General features: G+C 38.5%; 1 protein-coding gene across 1 annotated transcript; it reads right to left on the bottom strand.

The window, feature by feature from the left end:
* Nucleotides 1-2809: 2809 nt before the first annotated feature.
* MMP8 (matrix metallopeptidase 8 (neutrophil collagenase)) lies at nucleotides 2810-17401 on the bottom strand. The gene is made up of 10 exons (XM_006833773.1): nucleotides 17291-17401; nucleotides 13965-14209; nucleotides 12742-12890; nucleotides 12530-12655; nucleotides 9692-9853; nucleotides 7321-7438; nucleotides 6058-6191; nucleotides 4120-4273; nucleotides 3116-3219; nucleotides 2810-2910 (listed from the first exon to the last, which is right to left on the bottom strand). Exons 1-10 carry the CDS (start codon nucleotides 17399-17401, stop codon nucleotides 2810-2812), a joined length of 1404 nt encoding a protein of 467 aa, XP_006833836.1.
* Nucleotides 17402-18868: the final 1467 nt, after the last annotated feature.

Here is an 18868-nt window from a genome sequence, read left to right on the forward strand (position 1 = left end):
GAAATCATAGTATACTAATTTCTGTTTACCAATCTTATAAAGTAAACTGAAAATAATGTCCCAACATCTCCAAGGGAATTTTCTGGAGATATAAAATATTTAATAAACATTTAAACAGTATCCAAAATTTTATTATCAATATTATGATAATTCTGAAAAGGGACTAAATAGTTGAGCATATCTGAAATTTGCTAATTCTTGTTTATACTTTAGATAAAGTATGTGGTGATACTTCAAAACAAAATTATAAGTAGATCACAAGTCAGTAATTTGAAAGTAAAATCTTTATTTCAAACTCATTTAATAGATGATTTTGAATCAGAATCAGTAGAATATTATACTAAATTATTTACCTGTAGAATTTAAAGACTTAATTGGATACAGAAAACAGAATGTACTAGGATAAACATAATTTACAAGCCACATATTTTTGTGTAATAAATTACATTATATCTTACCTGCAAATATGACATTTGATGTCTGGACTAGACATTTTGATTATATAGCTAAAGTTTTTATAATTAACAAATGCATGCCTCTAAGCTGTTTAATTCAATTTAGTAAGATTTATTGAATTTTGTGCCCATGATTGCTCAGGTGTGCAGTAAATCCCTGCTACTTGTAAAGTGTGCCCCCGGAACACCCTAGGAAATAAGGGATAACAGGGCCAACTAGCCATACACTTGGACTCTAGAAGGAGAGACAGGAAGAAGGAATTTTCCTCAAGAGATGCCATTTTATCCTTCATGGAGGTTCAACTTCGTCATTTTGTGTTTATTCATTTTACAAATCAAAGTTGTTGTATGCACCATTGAGTTTATTCTGACATAATACAACTACCCTATTGAGTTTCCAAGGCTAATCTCTACAGAGGAGTCCTGGTGTGGTGCTGTAGGATAAGCACTGGACTGTTAACCACAATGCTGGTGGTTCAAACCCACCAGCTGCTCCTCAGAAACCCTATACAGTGTTGCTATGAGTCTGAACAGACTTGCTCATACTTAACAACAACAACAATCCTTATGTAAAAGGAACCCTGGTGATTTAGTGGTTAAGCATTGGGCTATAGGCTTTGCATTGGACTAACTGTAAGGTCAGGAGCTCAAATCCAGTAACAGATGAAGCTTTTTGCTCCTGTAAAGATTTATGTTTGCAGAATCCCTGAAGTAGCCATACTATTCTGAGCTATAGAGTGGCTATTGTTATGCCCAGAATTCGGGGGTCCCCAAAGACCACCCAGGAGCCGTGTACCGGATGCAAATACATAAGGGTTGTTTATTCAAGCTTGAGCCAGGTCTCTAACCTTATCCGACACTTCGGAATAGGGAAAGAGCCCCGAATTCATTGTCTGCAGGGTTTTTATAGAGTTTTCAAACTCTATAAAGCTCAGGTTTCTCAGCTTTACAATCTTTGGATTGGTTAACAATTGGCAAACTATAAGATGTTACAGTTTAATTGGTCAGGACTGGTGGTCTTTGTTCTTAGGCTAGGGTAAAGGAAAACATCTGGCCCCTGGCCTTGAGCTGCCTGGCTATTTATACATATATCATTTTGTTGGAGCTAGAGGACGTGTTCAGGCTAATGTACAGAATGGAGATTGACCTTGTCTCTGGAGGGAACTAAAAACTGAGGCCTTGTCTATTTAAAATGCTTTCCTGAGCCTGACTAGAGTTTAGTCAAGCAGCCTCTAGGTAGGCAAAATCAGGTAAAATCAGTTTGGTCCTTACACTATGAGGCAGAATTAATTTGATACAGTGCGTGGTTAACCAAATGGTTCATGGTTTGAACCCACCATCTCTTTGAGGGAGAAAGATGTGTCTTCTTCCATAAAGATCACTAAGTTCCGTCAAGTCGTTCTGACACATGGTAACACTGTATAGGATTTTCAAGGGATAGTTGGTGAGTTCAAACTGGCCTTATGGTCTGTTGCTTATCCTATAGTGCCACACCAGGACTCCACGGTCTTGGAAACCCTTTGGTGGCAGTTTTACTCTGTGCTGGAGTCCTGGTATGGCACTGTAGGATAAGCACTGGACCACAAAGTCAGATTGAACCTCAAGGTTGGTGGTTCAAACTCACCAGTTGCTCCTCAGAAACCCTATACAGGATCACTATGGGTTGGAATTGATTTGATGGGAGTTAACAAGTTTTCTATAAATTGGATACAATTTGATGACAATGGGTTTTTTTATTTTAATCTTGACAGAAGTATATCACCTGGTCTCTCTCACGGTGCTAGTGGAATGGCTTGAGCTTCCAGCCTTTTATTTAATTGGCGACTACTTAACCACTGTGCTGTCAGGCTCCTTAAGTCCACAAGTGACAACCATAGTTCTCTCAAAGAATGGAAAAACAGCACCCCATTTTCTATAAAGTCAGTTACCATCGATGGTGCTTGCAATCCTTATTTCTAATTAAAATCTGGTGCTCAGTTGTATTTAGCAGACACTTTTAACACTTGCTCAAAGAAACTTAGTAACATATGAACATTTTAAAAATCAGATTAAGCAAGTAATGAAATAGTGAATATTGAGATGAAAAAGAGGGCTTATTTTCCTGTGGATCTATTCTGATAGACTTACTAACCCGAGGCAGAATGCATAGGACTTGAATCAGCCTCTGTAAATAGTGGACTATTCCATACTTTTGTTGAGGGCAAGTCAAATGAATACAATGAATGTCAACCGCTTTGCTGTTTATTGTTGAGAAAAATATAAACAGGAAATGATGTAATGAGTATGCATATTAATTTGCCTACTTTAACACTCAGAAAATGAATCCAAACAAATTTGAGTTTGCTTAAACTTTATCAACAGTTAAGCCATTCATTGCTTCTTCCAACCCTAGTAACTCTACGGGCATTAAGGTCAAATGCATGATATTCTGGCCCAGTGAAGAAAAAGAAGAAGTCTATAAAAAAAAAAAAAAAGAGAGAGAATTTGTTAGATTAGTTTGTAGAAGTAAACTTTCAGACATTTTCAGTTATGAACCCACACCTCTTTTGATATAACATTCCACTGCAAGCATTTACTTAAAAAAATTAAAATGTAAACAGTTATTATATATATATATATATATATATATATATATATATATATTTTTTTTTTTTACTTACATCCCTGATGGAAAACTGCATCAATTCTACTGTATATTCCTTGAAAGGCATTTGCTATGCTTTGGGGATAACCTGGTTCCATGGATTGTTTTTTGTTGTCATATCTGAGGAAAATATGTTGCATATTTTAAAATATGATACATAATGCAGTTTTCTTTAAATTGAACAGAATTTACAACATGCCTTCACATACTTTTTTTTCAGTCAGTCCTCACAATGTCCTATTTATTGGGATTAAGAATGGTTAACTTCTCTACTTAATGGTTAATTTCTATACAATACATATCCATTTATAAAAGATTGCTGTTGTTAAGTGCCACCAAGTCAGTTATGACTCATAGCGACCTTTTACAGGGTTTTCAAAAAGCAACTGGTGGGTTTGAACCACCGACTTTGTGGTTAACAATCTAGTGCTTATCCTACAATGCCACACTGGACTCCTTTATAAATGGTATGAGTACCATTCATACTGAAACAAGCTTCTAATTGTTGTGAAATGTGGTTTTTTTGTTTTGTTTTCTTTTTCCAAAACTGAACAAAAAACTTATATCTACTAAGGGTTGTATTGAATTGGTACAACTGAGTATGTGTGCATATGCATACATATATGTGAATAAATATAAATAAATCTAACTTGAGCACTAAATTCTGTACATTATTTGCATAATATTTGTGTGCCCGAATTTAATTCATATAGAGACTTAGCCTAATTCTTTCTTTGCCTCCCACCTTAATGTTTTATTAAGATTTCTATGTTCCATGATAAGAATTCTCAGTACCATCAAGCAGTCATTTTAGTTCATAAGATTAAAAATTTTAAAAGTCAAAGCACTAACAATTGCACTACAAAAAAAATATATACATTTTAGCTAAATCCTATCAAATACCACCTAGATTTTTAAAATCTTTGTATTCCTGAATTTTTAAAACATCTTAGGTGGTGTGTAGACAGAAAGTCAGATTTCAATGTTTAATTAAAAACACAACCATACATGTTATCTTACCTCCAGAATTGATTGTTGACAAAGAGGTATGTTTTTCCTCTATAGGACACAGCTGCATCGATGGCGTGGACACTGCGGGGTAAACCGTAGTTTGATATACTCTTGGGATAACCTGGCTGAATGTCATACCCATTCAGAGCCCAGTATTGGTTGCCTGCCAACGAGTCATGTTATATGTTAGATAAAGTTCGCCCATTTTTATAAAATAATGTACACCGCTTTTTGTATAAATACAGCAGAGAAATAAAAATGCATCATAGAACAAAGAATCTTGAAAAGATAAAGATGGTAAAGTTAAATCCATGGGATTATGATATACTTAGCCATTCCCCGAGATGCCCTGATGGTCTTTGGGTTAGGTGTTGGGTTGCTAACTGAAAGGTTGATGATTTAAATCTACCAGTCTACTCCATAGGAGAGAGATGAGGCTGTCTGCTCCCATAAAGATTGACAGTCTCAGAAATTCTCTAGGGCCTCTATGAGGTACTGTAGTATAAGCCCGGGACTGCTAAATGCAAGGTTGGTGGTTCAAATCTACCAGCCACCCCTCAAAAATCCTATACAGTTTTGTTATGAGTCAGAACCGACTCTATAGCACTTAACAACAACAACATGAGTCAATGGCAGTGGGGGTTTTGTGTTTTAGCAGTTCCCCAGCATCTTTTTAAAAATTCAAACTTCTTAGTTTGATATTTGAGGACACCATAATTTGTTGTTTTGTCACACATGACTTCTATACAGAGATCAAATTACAGGAATCTTAAAATATGACAGATAAGTAGAGGTGAAGAAACACTAAAGATGATCTAATATGGTCTTCTGTAGATGAGAAAACTGAGATTTGAAGAGGGTACAATTTGCTCAAGGTCACAGAGTTATTAGTGGGAGAGATAGGATATAACCCAAGTCTCCTGACGAAACCTGAACAGCAAAATGCGTTTTCATTGGCATACCTCTTTTGAATCTAGAAACTCACTGTAGATTGAAATGTGCCTCCCCCCAAAATACATGAAGAAATCCTAGGATTTCATAAACCCCTAAACCTATGAAATTGGAGTCCTGGTGTGGCACTGGACTGCTAACTACAAGGTTGGTGGTTCAAACTCTCCAGCTGCTCCTTGGAAACTGTACACAAGGTTGCGATGAGTCAGAACTGACTCCACTGCACATAATAACAACAACACAGCTATAAATGAGCCCTGATGTGGTGCTGTAGGATATGCATTGGACTGCTAAGCACAAGGTTGGCAGTTCAAGCTCACCAGCTACTCTCAGAAACACTATACAGGGTTGCTATGAGTTGGAACCAACTCCATGTCACACAATAACAATGTATCTATAAAAATAATTCTGTTTGGAACTAGTTTCCTTTGTTATGTTAATTAGGCTACACCAGAGTAGTGTGGGTCCTAAACCTAATCACTTCTGAGTTATAAAAAGAGCATAATGGATACAAAAACACACACAGGAGAAAAAGACACATAATAGGATATAAGATTCTCTAAGGATTGCTGGCAGCTACTAGAAGCTGAAGTCCACAAAGAAGGACCTCCCTCTAGACCCACGCCCTGAATTGGGGCATGCAGCCTGCTGAATTTTGAGAAAATACATTTCTGTGTTTTAAAACCATGCCCACTTATGGTATTTGCATTATAGCAGCACTAGATAACTAAGGCAGGACCACAAAGTCCTGCCCCCTTCCATTGTTGTTGTTGTTATGTGCCGTGGAGTTGGTTCAGACTCATAGCGACCCTGTACAGGGTTTCCGACGCTGTAAATCTTTACAGGAGCAGAAAGCCTCATCTTTCTCCCGCGGAACAGCTGGTAGCTTCTAACTTCCGGCCTTGAGGTTAGCAGCCCGATTCGTAACCACAACACTACCAGAGCCCCTTTCCATTAGGCAGAACTAAAAGTAATTTGAAAATCTCAGGCAATTACCTTTAAATAAGAAAACTAGGTCTCTATCAAAATCCTCATAGGCAGCCTGTATTCCATTTGGCAGGGATGGCCAGAATAGAGAAAGAAAGTTTAATTCGACTCTTTCTAGCTGAGGGTGGCTTCTCCAGAAATACCTAAAGAAACACAAAGGGAAAAAAACTCACACACCCAAACCTTCACCACCATGGTTGAGATGGGCAGTTTCTGTGCGTCTTGAGCTTCATAAGATTTCCGGGAGAATAGTACATGATACTGGATACAAAGTTCCTAGCACAGAAGCCAGCACATGGCCAGGGCTTATGGTGATATTATCTATCTGCTGAGCAGTTTACAGTTTTCAGACAGGTGCATAGGAACAGCCTCATTTGATTACACTTTGTTCCTCACACAATGACAAATCCATTATTGTTCCCAGAAAATGATAGAAAATAGAAATACAGTCATCACATCAACAGTACCCACCCCTGCCATGGAGTCTATTTAACTCATAGTGACTCTATAGGACAGCATAGAACCGCTCCTTTGGGTTCAGGAAACTGTAAACCTTTACAGGGGCAATCAGCTTCTTCATTCTCCCACAGAGCACCCTGTGGGTTTCAATTTCTGACCTAGTTATCAGTCCAGTGTGTATCCCACTGAGTTAACAGAGCTCCTTAGCAATTAACAGTACGCAATAGCAACACATTCCATTTCTGATTACAAAATTAACAAACAAACTAGGTGCCCTGAAGTTGATTCAAACTCTTTGCAACTTCATGTGCTATGGCCTACATCTGTGCTTCATAGGAATTTCAAACCTTGACCTTTTGGAAGCCGATGGCCAGAACTTTCGTTCAAGGAACCTCTGAATGGGTTCAAACCAGCCTTTTGATTAATAGTTAAGTGCTTCACTGTGACCAACAGACCAGTCTCTGATTACACAATGACAAAATAGCCAATGGAAAAGTGACGAATCCAGTCTGTTTTTTTGCCTGTCAGCTAGTTAAATCATAATTTCCATTTACTTAACTGATTTTGGATAGAATTGAATAATGGTTTCACGTCAGATAAACCCAGCTCTGAGGCTCTGAAGCTAATACAGCCTGTTCTGTTTATAATATTTTCGTTTTCTTCCTCCCCCACCTGGATATGTTGTTATCCAGAAAACAACTGAAAGTTCCAATGATATGAATATGTATAGAATCCTAGGAAAAAGTTGGGAACTGTATGACTTATTAGAATCCAGTAAGAAAAACCAAAGGAAGGAAAAATTCAGTCTTATACTTGTCTTTAAAGAAAAATATTTCTCCTCGGAGTGTGACGATAGCATCAAATGTCAATCTAGGATCACACGCTGTGGGGGTGCTTGGTCCAGTGGGTTTAATAGGGTTGCTTGAAGGTCCTGTTTAAATACAAAGTGGGGGTGCATTTAATAAGCAAGTTTAGCATGACTTCGGACACTCTTCAGAAAGATGAAGGGCTTTCATGTGAAGGGAAATATGACCACACTATGCCAAGAGGTATTCAAATAACAGTAGATTTGATCCTCTTACAGTTTATTTATTTATTTTCTTAATAAGAGGAGTGATAGGCCACAGAGTCAGTTCCAGGTTAATTTATAAAGTAATTTGAATTCTAGCCTCTTTTTTTTTTTTACCTTTTAAAAATTCTTCTCCCCTTCTTGGTGCCTCTTTCCTGTTTTCCGCTTTGGTGACATTCATTATCTACTGACTGCCTCATCACTAAAGCCCACTACTAAGAAAGATCTGGTTATCAGTCTTCTACCCCACAGTGTGAGTCTAAATTGAGCTTTAGTAATATTGTTTTAATTATTTTTGTGTTAACCCATTTTCTCATTGTAAAATTAAGGTCTACTCTTCTAGTTCTTAAGTGCCATCTAGTTGGTTCTGACTCATAGTGACCCTGTATAGGGTTTCTGAGGAGCGACTGGTGAGCTTGAACTGCAGATCTTGTGGTTCAAACTGACCTTTCAGTCCAACACTCTATTCTACTAGTTAGAAGAATTTAAAGCATTGGTGAGTCGAAGGGAGTTCGAGGGTGTGGAGAAAGTGTTGAAGAATAGAGACCATTAGAGCAGGCTTTCTCATTCATAGAATTTCTATTATCCTAAAAGAAATTTCCTGGTGTGGCGCTCTGGCAGGTTTGGTGTTGTAGTACTGTCCTGCCACAGAGGGGGAATGCTTTCCCCAACTCCACGCCACTCAATTCCATACTGTTTAATGAAACACTGATGTGGCACTGTGGGCCAGACTGCAAAGCCATTTGAACTGCAAGGTCGGCAGTTCAAGCTCATCAGCTGCTCCTTGAAAACCCTATGCAGGGTTTCTATGGGTTGGAATTGACTCGACAGCACTTGACAACAAAAACAACAAGTGTCACTTTAGGATCAGAACTGAACTGCTGACCGCAAGATTGGCAGTTCAAATCTACCAGTTGCTCCTCGGAAACTCTATATAGGATTGCTATGAGTTGGGACCAACTTGATGGTATTTAACAACAACAAACTAAAAGATTAGCAGTTTGAACCCATTCAGTGGAATCAATGAGAGAAAGACCCGGCGCTCCTCCTGTAAAGAAAACAGCCTAGAAAAGTCTATGAAGGAAGTTCTACTCTGTCACACAGAATCACCACGAGTCACAGATCTAGTCAACAGCACCTAAACAAACAGAAAAATGAATACCCTGGCTTCGTATTCTCCCTCACAACTACTAGAGAGCAGGAGGACAAGAGAGAGGTGAAGATACAATGAATTTACCTACGCAATACTTCCTAGGACAAGACAAAACGTTTCTATGACCCTCCTGAGAAGTATCCGTCAGACATTTAAAAAAATAAAATGTTCCTTTTCCTCCCTATTTTCTATTTCAATTCCCTCCTGTCTCCACCATCACAATTTTAATATGTTGAATACATATAGTTTTGTTCATATGTATTCTTGAAATTGCTTTGCTTTCTCTATATGTATTTTTAATTTATACAGATCAATGTTATATGATATAATTTATATATTGTGTAATACATATCACTCTATTTCTTCTTCACTATGCACCAAGTTTTAAATATCAACTTTGTTGTCCTATGTACATCAAATTCAGTGCATCTGACTGCTGTACTGTACTCCATGGTGTGCACCGGGACATTTTACCTTCACTTTCTCCTCATGACACACTTTCCTCCAACTCCCAACACCACCACAAACAAGACTACAGTGACATCCTTGGCATACCTTGTACCTGTACCCTTATGGGTGTACGTGATATTTTGGAGAGGGAAATATATTGAGGAGAAGGATTGCTGTATCAAAAGAGACAGTTATGTTTTTTACAAAATCTATAAAAATTAGAGAGTAAGGAGGAGGAGGGGGGAAAAATCACCACCTTTTTAAAGGGATGGTTATGGTGCATTTCTTCCTATTCTTTTTCTTAAGGAGGCAATACAGGCTCAGCTCCCCATGGGCCCCAGGCCTTCTTTGTTAATACAATATTAGATGCAAGTCGCCTTCAGAGGGCAGTTTAAGCTTTCCTAGAGGAGAGAATGTGAGTGAAGTGCAAAGGAAGAGTCGCCCAGATCCTGAGCTTGTTGGGGCCTCATTGAGATCCCCGTGAGCATTCAGCATTCTTTAGGTGACCTTACCATAGATGGCCTGGATTCCATTGATGTCATCTTGATGGAGCAGGTATGTGCTGGGGTCTGTGAAAGCATAGGTGGGATACATCAAGGCACCAGCATCAGATGAATGAGAGAGCCCCAATGAATGACCAAATTCATGAGCAGCAACAAGAAACAAGTTGTAATCTGAAATGCAAGCATGTGTGGAGACTAGTGGAAATACAATCTCAAAGAAAGTAACTCCTAAGCCCAAAAGGCCTGGAGGAACAGTCCCCCCAACCCCCACTCCATCTGTTTTCACATTCCCCTCAGGTACATGAACATACTGGAGATTGGAAGGAATCCAGCTAAAAGTCATAGGTTGGAATTTGGTGAGTATGAACTTCTCATCAAATCCTGGATCCAAGAAAAACTGCAAGTATTCCCTCTTGAACATTTTTTGGATTTGGACCTGAAGTTTGGAGAAATGGTGATCACATGACTTGCCAGAGGCAAAGTCATCACAGGTCTCATGCATGACTCTCTAAATTTCACTCCTCTTGTGCTACTTCTCTCAGTGAATAAGCACCAGGCAGATTTTTGGATGCAGGACCAACTCATGTTGTCATCCTAATCACTTATAGCATAACACTGGCTCTTCCCTATTCCTGAGTTCTCCAATCAGCAGTTCTAGGAAGGCTGCTTTGGAAAGAGAGAAATCCCTTATCACTCTATTACCCATCTTTTTATGTCTCCTTAGCATCTTTCTTGGAGTCCTGGTGTGGTGACATTGGATAAGCAGTGGACTCCTTATCACAAGGATGTAGCTCAATATAATATACAGTCATTCCTTGGAAATACTATACAGAGTCACTATGAGACAGAATTAGCTCAACAGCACTTACTAACACCACCAACAACAACAAAGTGTCTTTCATGATACACCTCCCATGCCTCACTCACTTGGATCCAAGAAACATTGAAGGGCTTGACTTCCTTGATTCAATGATGTGAATTCTTCATTTTAGATTTTTCACAAACACCCTGCATTTTTCTACATGACCTTGACCATTAATATTCATAGTTGTAGAATGCTTACTAAATGGAAGATAATATCCATATGCAATGCTATGTAATCTTCACAGTGTTTTTGTTAAAGAGGTATCATTAAAAATATTTTACAACAAAGGAACTGAGGCCATTGGATTTTGAGTATCTTATTCTTTGTCTTAAAATGGGTAAGTGTTAAACCTAGGGTCCAACCCAGCTTCAAAACCCATGCTCTTACCACAATGTTAATTTCCTGTTGATAATTGCACTAGAAAAATTTTACCCCTAATTCAAGACTTGCTGCCTTGATCATCACATTCTTTCATTTCTACATCCATGCATGCATTCCAAACAACAACAACAATCATCTTTGAGTGCATGGACTACTTTGTGACAGGGCATTGGGGATTTTTCATAGTTCTCTGCTTTCTGGGGTTGTATAGTCTAGAAGAGGATATTTATTATATGTACAAGTAACTTGAATGCACAGCATAACTAGGAGAAAGCAATTAGGGAGGCAGAAGAAAAGGACTGTTGTGATTCTGAGGAGAAAGAACTCATTTCCAGCTGAAAGACAAGAGGTTGCATTTGACATAACATGGAATGATGAGAGAATATGTGAAAGGTGGGCCTGGTGTATGAAGAAAGGTATTTCAGGAGGTAGAAGCAATGTGAACAAACTTGGAAAGGTTGGAAAGTACAATATATGACCTAGTTACAGAAAATAAAGCAATATTGACTGTGACATATGGAATATAAAGACAAACCAAGAAAAATTAGGGCAGACATTCACCAAGAGCTTTGAATGCCAAGTGAAGATATTTGGAATTTATTTGGTATAGAATATTTAAAGATTGAAACTTTTAAACAAGAAAGAGTATGTTCCCAGGTGGGCTTTCAAATGACAAGTCTCACTGCAGCTAGGAAAATTAGAGAGAGCAGAGGTTGGAGATGGAAAGCTTAGTTAGGAACCTGATTATTTAGTTTGGGTCTGGACATCTGAACTAGTGGGGAGGGCAATAGGGTTACAAAGCAGTAGAGTGTTGATATGTGTCTTTGAGTACACACAGCTCCTAGCTCAGGGATTTAGGTGAAAATGAATGTATATGTTGAGAAAATGGCAAGAGGTGCCAACTAAATATAGAAGGTGTCTTAAAGGTGTATTGTTGGCCTTGTAAAGTGCCACATGACACAGATAAACTGGTCCTTAGCCATTTTCTTCATTGCAGACACTCATCCTTTCTTCTTAAGGATTTTTTCTTGAACATACCATTATAAAGGAGTGTTGTGAAAATGCAGTAGCTAGATGGACAATCAGGTAACTGCTCTTTCCTAAAATAGGACAATTTTTATAAATACACCTAGTTATTTTTGGACTTCAAAAAAATAGAGGCCTTTTCTAAACACCATTAAATTTCAAAATATTGAAAGAAAGATATACTTTAAAATGGAGGTCAGCAAACTTTTTCTGTAAAGCTACAGATAGAAACTATTTTAGGTTTTATGGGCTGTGTGGTCTTTGCCACAACTACTTAAGTCTGTCATTGTAGATGGAAAGCAATCATGGACAATATACAAATAAGTGAGTGTGCACCTTCTCCAATAAAATATGATCTATAAAAGCAGGGGCCCAGGTTAGATTTGACCCTAGTCTATAGTTTCTGATCCTGTTCTAGAGATAAGGTCAGTACTTTTTAAGCTAAATTAACTGAATATCCTAAAACAGCAAAAATTTAAATGATCACTTGGTTGACTTGGAAATGTTAAAACAAAACAAAACAAAACAAAAAAACATTCAAGACTTATATGTGAATATAGTCTTGGTTAACTTACTTTGTGAGGTTTTGGTCCATGTTTCTTCTGCATCAAAATGAGCATCTCCTCCAATACCTTGGCCTGGTTGAAAGGCATGAGCAAGGATCCCATTTGGTCCATCAAATGGAGAATTATCACCATGATCTGAAAGAAAACAGTTCACATAGATCTTTGCTGAGTATCAGGTTAGTCATGAAATGCAAAATTAAGCATGATTACTTTAAGTCTACCTCTTATGACAAAATCAATCTCGATGTCTGCTTTCCTCTCTGAGGTCTTGCTGAAGTTCAGGGGTGATACATTACTCCAGATTTGAAAGGCTTTCATAATAGCGGTTTCCACATCAGTCTTTGCAAAATTTGAGGGATAATTTCTAATCCTTAAAAGTGAGAAGATGTGTGAAGAGTTCAGTATTGTCTAGAAGAACAGGCTATCAACAGATGATAGATTGATCTTAGAGTGAATTGCATACATGATGTGCTTTAACTGGGGAAAACATAAGAAAGAGGTTCAGAATTCTGGGTTGGGAATGAATATGGATCATGTCTGAGTTTTGACCTTTTTCAGACCAGCATTTTGGACAAGTTATTTTATGTCTTTAGACCTCAGTTTCCTTGTTCATAAAATGAAGATACTAAAATAGTACGCATCTCATAGGAGTTCTATGTAGATTGAAGGTAAAACATTACCTGGAAAACAATACTATTTTTAAAAAGATTGGAAAGTCCATAGGTCAGGTAACAAAAGACTGTAGAATGAAGAGTGAAGTAAGAGTTCAGCCAAAATATTGATTGATAGTTTAGAGACAGAATACACTTTAGAGAAACTCCTTTTCAACAGATTAGTAGATTACATCATAGTAGATTACATTATGGGACATGACTGAACTACATTACATTATATTCCTTTACATGACATGATATGACATTATGTTACATTACATTATAGAAGGTAAACTGCCTTACTCATTTACCACATGGGAACTACTCCATGACAGGAACTAGACTAGTGTTTAGCAAAACAACTGGGAACCACCACCTAGTCAGCTGATGCATAAAATTAACCATTCTAACTATCATCAGGATATATCAACAACCCTGAACTAGATTCCTTTCAGAAACAAATCTTTTTTGGGGATCCTGAAGTGAATATTTACAGCCACAACCTCATTTCAATATGGTTCTCTTTGGATTATTGGTGAAGGAAGACAAAAACGGCAAGCTGTGAAGTTGAAAATAATTCATTGAATACCTACTTTTTCATTCCCATATTCATTCACTCCAGACTTGAAGTCCATAAAACAATTCACCAGTATTACTCATTAGTAACGAAATTCCATAAAGGCAGGGATGTTTTTCTATTGGTCCCAAATCCTAGAACAGTGTCTGGCACATCCTAGAAGCTCAGTGCATACTGGCTGCATGAGTGAATTCTGAAACTCAAGAAATGTTACCTGTAGGTTAGGTTTGTGTGTTCCCACTTCGGGTTTCCTGGGGTTAACATAAAATCCCCAGTATCAGGCACTCCACAGCGAGCCTTTTCCATCACCTCCAGGGTTGCAGCATCTGGCTTCCCTGTCACATTCAATCCAAAGAACTGCTGCATTTCTTTAAGTTTTTCCACAATCATGCTGGCGCTGTTCTTCCTTTCAAACTGATGTTGACTCTTGGGCAATTGGTAGAATTTTTCTAGATAATTCTGGACAAAGACAAATACATAAAAGGTACTTGCTATGGCATTACTTTTGGTTCCCTAAATATTTTACATTCTTTTCTAAATTACTCCACGAATCAAAAATGACTCATAATCTGACATAGCTACAGAAACAAACCCATAAATTTGTAGGTAAACTTTGAGATAATAGTATCTGTTAGGAAGAATTGCTCTTCCATTCAGTACTGTGCCAAGTACTGACTGGAATTCAGTGGATTCCAAGGTTATGTGCCTTAGAATCAATTCCTACTCATAGCGACCCTGTACAGGGTTTCCAAGGCTATAAATCTTTACGGGAGCAGAAAGACTCATCTTTCTCCAGCAGAACAGCTGGTGGTTTCAAACTGCTGACCTTGAGATTAGCAGCCTGACTCATAACCACTATGTTACCAGAGCTCCTTTTTCAGTACTGTAGTTAATACTTATACATAAAATAGGCGACTCCTATTTTATGAGGAGCCAATTGCTACATACAAAATGCCACTATATAGTAATGAGATTGTACTCATTACTATACTTTTATAAACAGAAAAATTAGAACTAATATTTTTATTTATTTATATATATTTTGAAGGATTGGAGTCCTGGTGTTGCTGTAGATTAGGCATTGGGCAGCCAACTGCAAGATGGAGGATTCAAACCCACCAGTGCCTCCTTGGGAGAAAGATGAAGCTGTCAGCTCCTATAAAGACTGACCGTCTCAGAAACCCTAAGGAGTAGTTCTCCTCTCCCTATATAGAAGGTTGCTATGAGTTGAAATTGACTCACTGTATGTCGGTTTTGAAATATTAGTTGTAGCATGTAGATTATCTTTTTTAATCTTCAAACACTATTAACAACAAAAAAAACCCCAATAAACTAGTCACTGTTGAGTCAATTTTGACTGAGGGCAATCCCATGTGCATTAAAGTAGAACTATGCTCCATAGGGTTTGCAATGGTTGTTATCTTTCAGAAGTAGAATGCCAGACTTGTCTTCTGAGGTGTCTCAAGGTGGATTCAGGCCTCTAACTTTTCAGTTTGCAGCCAACGGCATTAACTATTTGGACTACTCAGGGATTCCAAGAATTACTACAAGATAGATTTAATAATCTTCATGAAGAATTAAAGGCTCAGAGAGGAAAGAAAATTGGTAAGACTGCAATTCAGGTCCCGACTCTCCAAGCTGCATCTCAAATGAGAATTTGCAATTTCAAAAGAGGAACTTCAAATAAATTTTAGGGGAATAGCAGCATGAGCAAAGTAACTCTTTATAAAGAGGTAACGTGCATTTGGAACTCAGGGTTCTCAAGAATGTTTACAAGGCAACCAATCATCTTTGCTTTGAAAACCTGGTCTTCTGTAAATGATACAAGACAGAAAGTAGGCTTGGAATTAGACAGGTTTGGGTTCACATCTTGGCTGAGCCACTGTACACAATGGTGCCAACTATCCCTCTCCCAGCACCCTCTACTTTTCATCTGGGTTTGATCATTCGTTGCAATGGCCACACAAAAGTCAGACACCATACTCAAAGTTATGTGGCTTATTAGGGAAATTAACAGGTTACAATAGGATCAGAAAAATGCTTAGGATATATGTATTTGGTAAGGATAGCCTCTTCTCGACCATATCCACAGACAGGCCTCTCTCTGGCCCTTGGCCCCTTCATCTATCGTCTGTCCTGCTCAGGCAATATTACAAAGTTCTTTTAGTACTGCTGATAAATGCCTCAGCCCCAAAGTACTCAGCTCTAGCTCCATGGTTCAGCAAACTTAGCTCCCCAATTAAGTGCCTGGAGACCCTCCAGTCCATGAGCCTCTGTTTAAAGGCTTTACATTCTCTGTGGATCAGGAAATCTACCCATTGCATGCTCGGGCTTTTCGTTCTGCTGCTGTTGCTCTTCTAATGCCACAGCTCTGTCTTCTGGGTTGAAGAGGTTCAATGCACAGGGATCTCAGGGTCCAAAGAACATGCTTCCTAGGGAAGCTATCATCTTTGATGGTATTGAAATTCCCCCTTTGCTTTTGAGATGGCTCATTTTATACCCAGGATGATGGCAAAATGGACCAATCACAATTAGTCCTGTTAAAAATCACCCTCAAATAAATCAGCATCTTCCCTTATCTTTTCTTACTCAGACTCATCAGAAAAAAGTCGTTTGATGGGAGTTTACAAAGACTGTGGTGAGAAGAGCTTTTAGATAATTCACTGCACTGGAGTCACCAATTAACTGTGAGACCTTGGACATGTCAGTTAACTGATTTAAGAGTCACAGGTCTCATCTCTAAAATAGAAATAATAATATCCACCTCACAGGGTTACAATGCATAAGATATTGTGTGTGTAACACTTAACAGATTGCTTTGTGAGTACTCAATGAATTAACTTAATAAATCTAGCTGTTAGTCCAGAGGTTACAGTTATCAGTGTAAGAAATACCAAAAAATTAGCAACAAAAAAATGTCTGTCTAAAAGTGCAAGGCTTAGAAAATTGCACATGCAAATATATAACAGTATTCCCCCCTTGCTTCTTAAAAAATGTGCCAGCATTCATACTGTACAACAACAGAAGAACGCTCTTGGCTCTTCTTTTATAGTGCTCCCTAGAGTTTACAAACAGCTCAATAATCTGGTGCCTGTTAAATCACTATGAACGATTCTTGCTTTGCTCTCATCTCTCACCTTTAACACTCAGGATTTTTTGGCTGCAAAGAACTATCTATATAGGAAGCAGCAGTCATGTTAATAACTCCAATGCCAATATAATGGAAGGAAAAATCTTAGGTAACTGAGAAAGAAAGAAAATAATGTAGTTTAATAATTAAAGCCGTTCCTTCTAAATAATGGAAGCAGTTTGGCAGCAGTATTTTTCCAGCCTTTGAAGAGCCAGCATATGTTCATGTCTGGAGGGCCCAACCCTTGACAGTTTGGAACTCTCCAAATCACTGAACGAAGTTGTTCAGCCTCAAACAAATCGCCCAGATAATTTATTTCAGACCGTTTTAACTAAGAAAACAACCCACCCAGTATCCTAAGACTCATCAAATCTATCCTCACCCCAGGAGTTAATTGAAAATTAGTTCACCTTAACAACTATTGTTTTTTTCTCTTCAGGTGGTTCAGCAGGTACAGGGAGGGCCTTGGAGAGCTGCGTGTGGAGCAAGAGCAGCAGTGGGAGAGTCTTCAGGTTTACCATGGCCTGTCCTTCTAACTCTGCCTCTCCTGATCTGCTTTTCTGCTCCTGTGCACAGTCTTCCTTTGGTGGGAGGCTTACAGCATTATAGGTCACTCCCTGTTCTTTTTGGTACCTTATAAAGCCACATCTTAACAATTGCTGCATCAGGAATATGAAGCAACATAGGGCATTTGTACCCTGACCATTTTGCAATTTTATGATGTGATTTAGTATCCCAAAATGGGGGAGACTTTCAGTGGCAAAAAGCAAAAAAGAGTTACACTTTGCTCTGGGGATTTTTATTTAGATATGTTCTTTGATAAAATCATCTGATCAAAGAAAAAGAATACACAATCGGAAGTTGCATGGAGAAACAACAGTTGTCTGGTTATGTAAGACACTGAGGCTGTATGAATTTATGCAGGGGACTATTGTTAGGTCAATGATAGGCATCTTAAAACTAAGGAGCCCAACTGGAGAATCCTTGTACTTGCCTATCCTCACTTTAATTGAAGAAACCGTAGGACTGGGTGGGTTATCACAAAGTGAGGTTCATGTCAGAATCTGGGATCAGCTTCTGGAGGATGTGGCTTCAGCCTCAATCTGTAAACCGGATGTTTCACAGGAAAGACAAAAAGAGCAATAGCTGATGAGGATAATAAGCATTTGCTGGTAATTTGTTATGTACTAGACTGACATGGTAAACATGTATTTAGTTCCTCCTCACACTGCCCTGGGAGGTAGATGTTATTGTTGTTGTTAAGTGCTGTCGAGTCAGTTCTGATCCACAGAGCCCCCATATAGTTTTCAAGGAGCTGCTGGTGAGTTTGAATTGACAACCTTATGATCCAAACTGACCTTACGGTTGAGTGCTTATCCTACAACGCCACACCAGCTCCATGTAGCTAATATTCTCATCTCATTTTATAGATGATATGAAGTCCAGAGAGGTTAGATGATTTGTCCAAATCACATGCTTAGTTTGTGAGGTGTTGGGATTCATTTCAAGGCCAGGCAGTGTGTTTAGAGAGGCTGACCTGGGTTCTGCTATATCGGGTTCTGCCTCATCTCCCCTTTAGGCCCCTGTTGTTGTTAAGTGCCTTTGAGGTGGCTCATAACAACCGTGTATAAGGTTTCTGAGGCTTTAATTCTTTGAGAGAGCAGAAAGCCTCATCTTTCTCCCACAGAAGGCAGGCAGGCTCAAAATTCGGACATTGTGGTACGCAGTTCATTGCTTATCACATGTCCATAATGGAGCCATAGCTCAAGGCCTGCACTAATGGGTAGAATGAACTCTCTGATAAATTCTCAAAGGCATAAGACGTTGAGAGGTAATTTTCCAACAGTGTGACTACATGGGGGACTGTAGTGGTCAGGGGCTCTTGGGTCCCCTGTTCTCACTTCTTCTGACTCTTCTGGTAGTTCATGTTATCATATACAGCCTTCATGTACATGTATGTACATGTGATGCAAAAGCATTCATGTGTA

This window comes from Chrysochloris asiatica, unplaced genomic scaffold, assembly GCF_000296735.1.
Source record: "Chrysochloris asiatica unplaced genomic scaffold, ChrAsi1.0 scaffold00008, whole genome shotgun sequence".
Taxonomy (NCBI): domain Eukaryota; kingdom Metazoa; phylum Chordata; class Mammalia; order Afrosoricida; family Chrysochloridae; genus Chrysochloris; species Chrysochloris asiatica.

What these genes read in the sequence shown, in the direction of transcription:
- MMP8 (XM_006833773.1), bottom strand. Translation starts at nt 17,401, where the DNA reads ATGGTAAACCTGAAGACTCTCCCACTGCTGCTCTTGCTCCACACGCAG. An exon ending in CACACAAACCTAACCTACAG is followed by an intron (nt 12,891 to 13,964) that starts GTAACATTTCTT and finishes CTCACTTTTAAG; the next exon opens with GATTAGAAATTATCCCTCAA. An exon ending in CCTAGTTTTCTTATTTAAAG is followed by an intron (nt 4,274 to 6,057) that starts GTAATTGCCTGA and finishes ACTCGTTGGCAG; the next exon opens with GCAACCAATACTGGGCTCTG.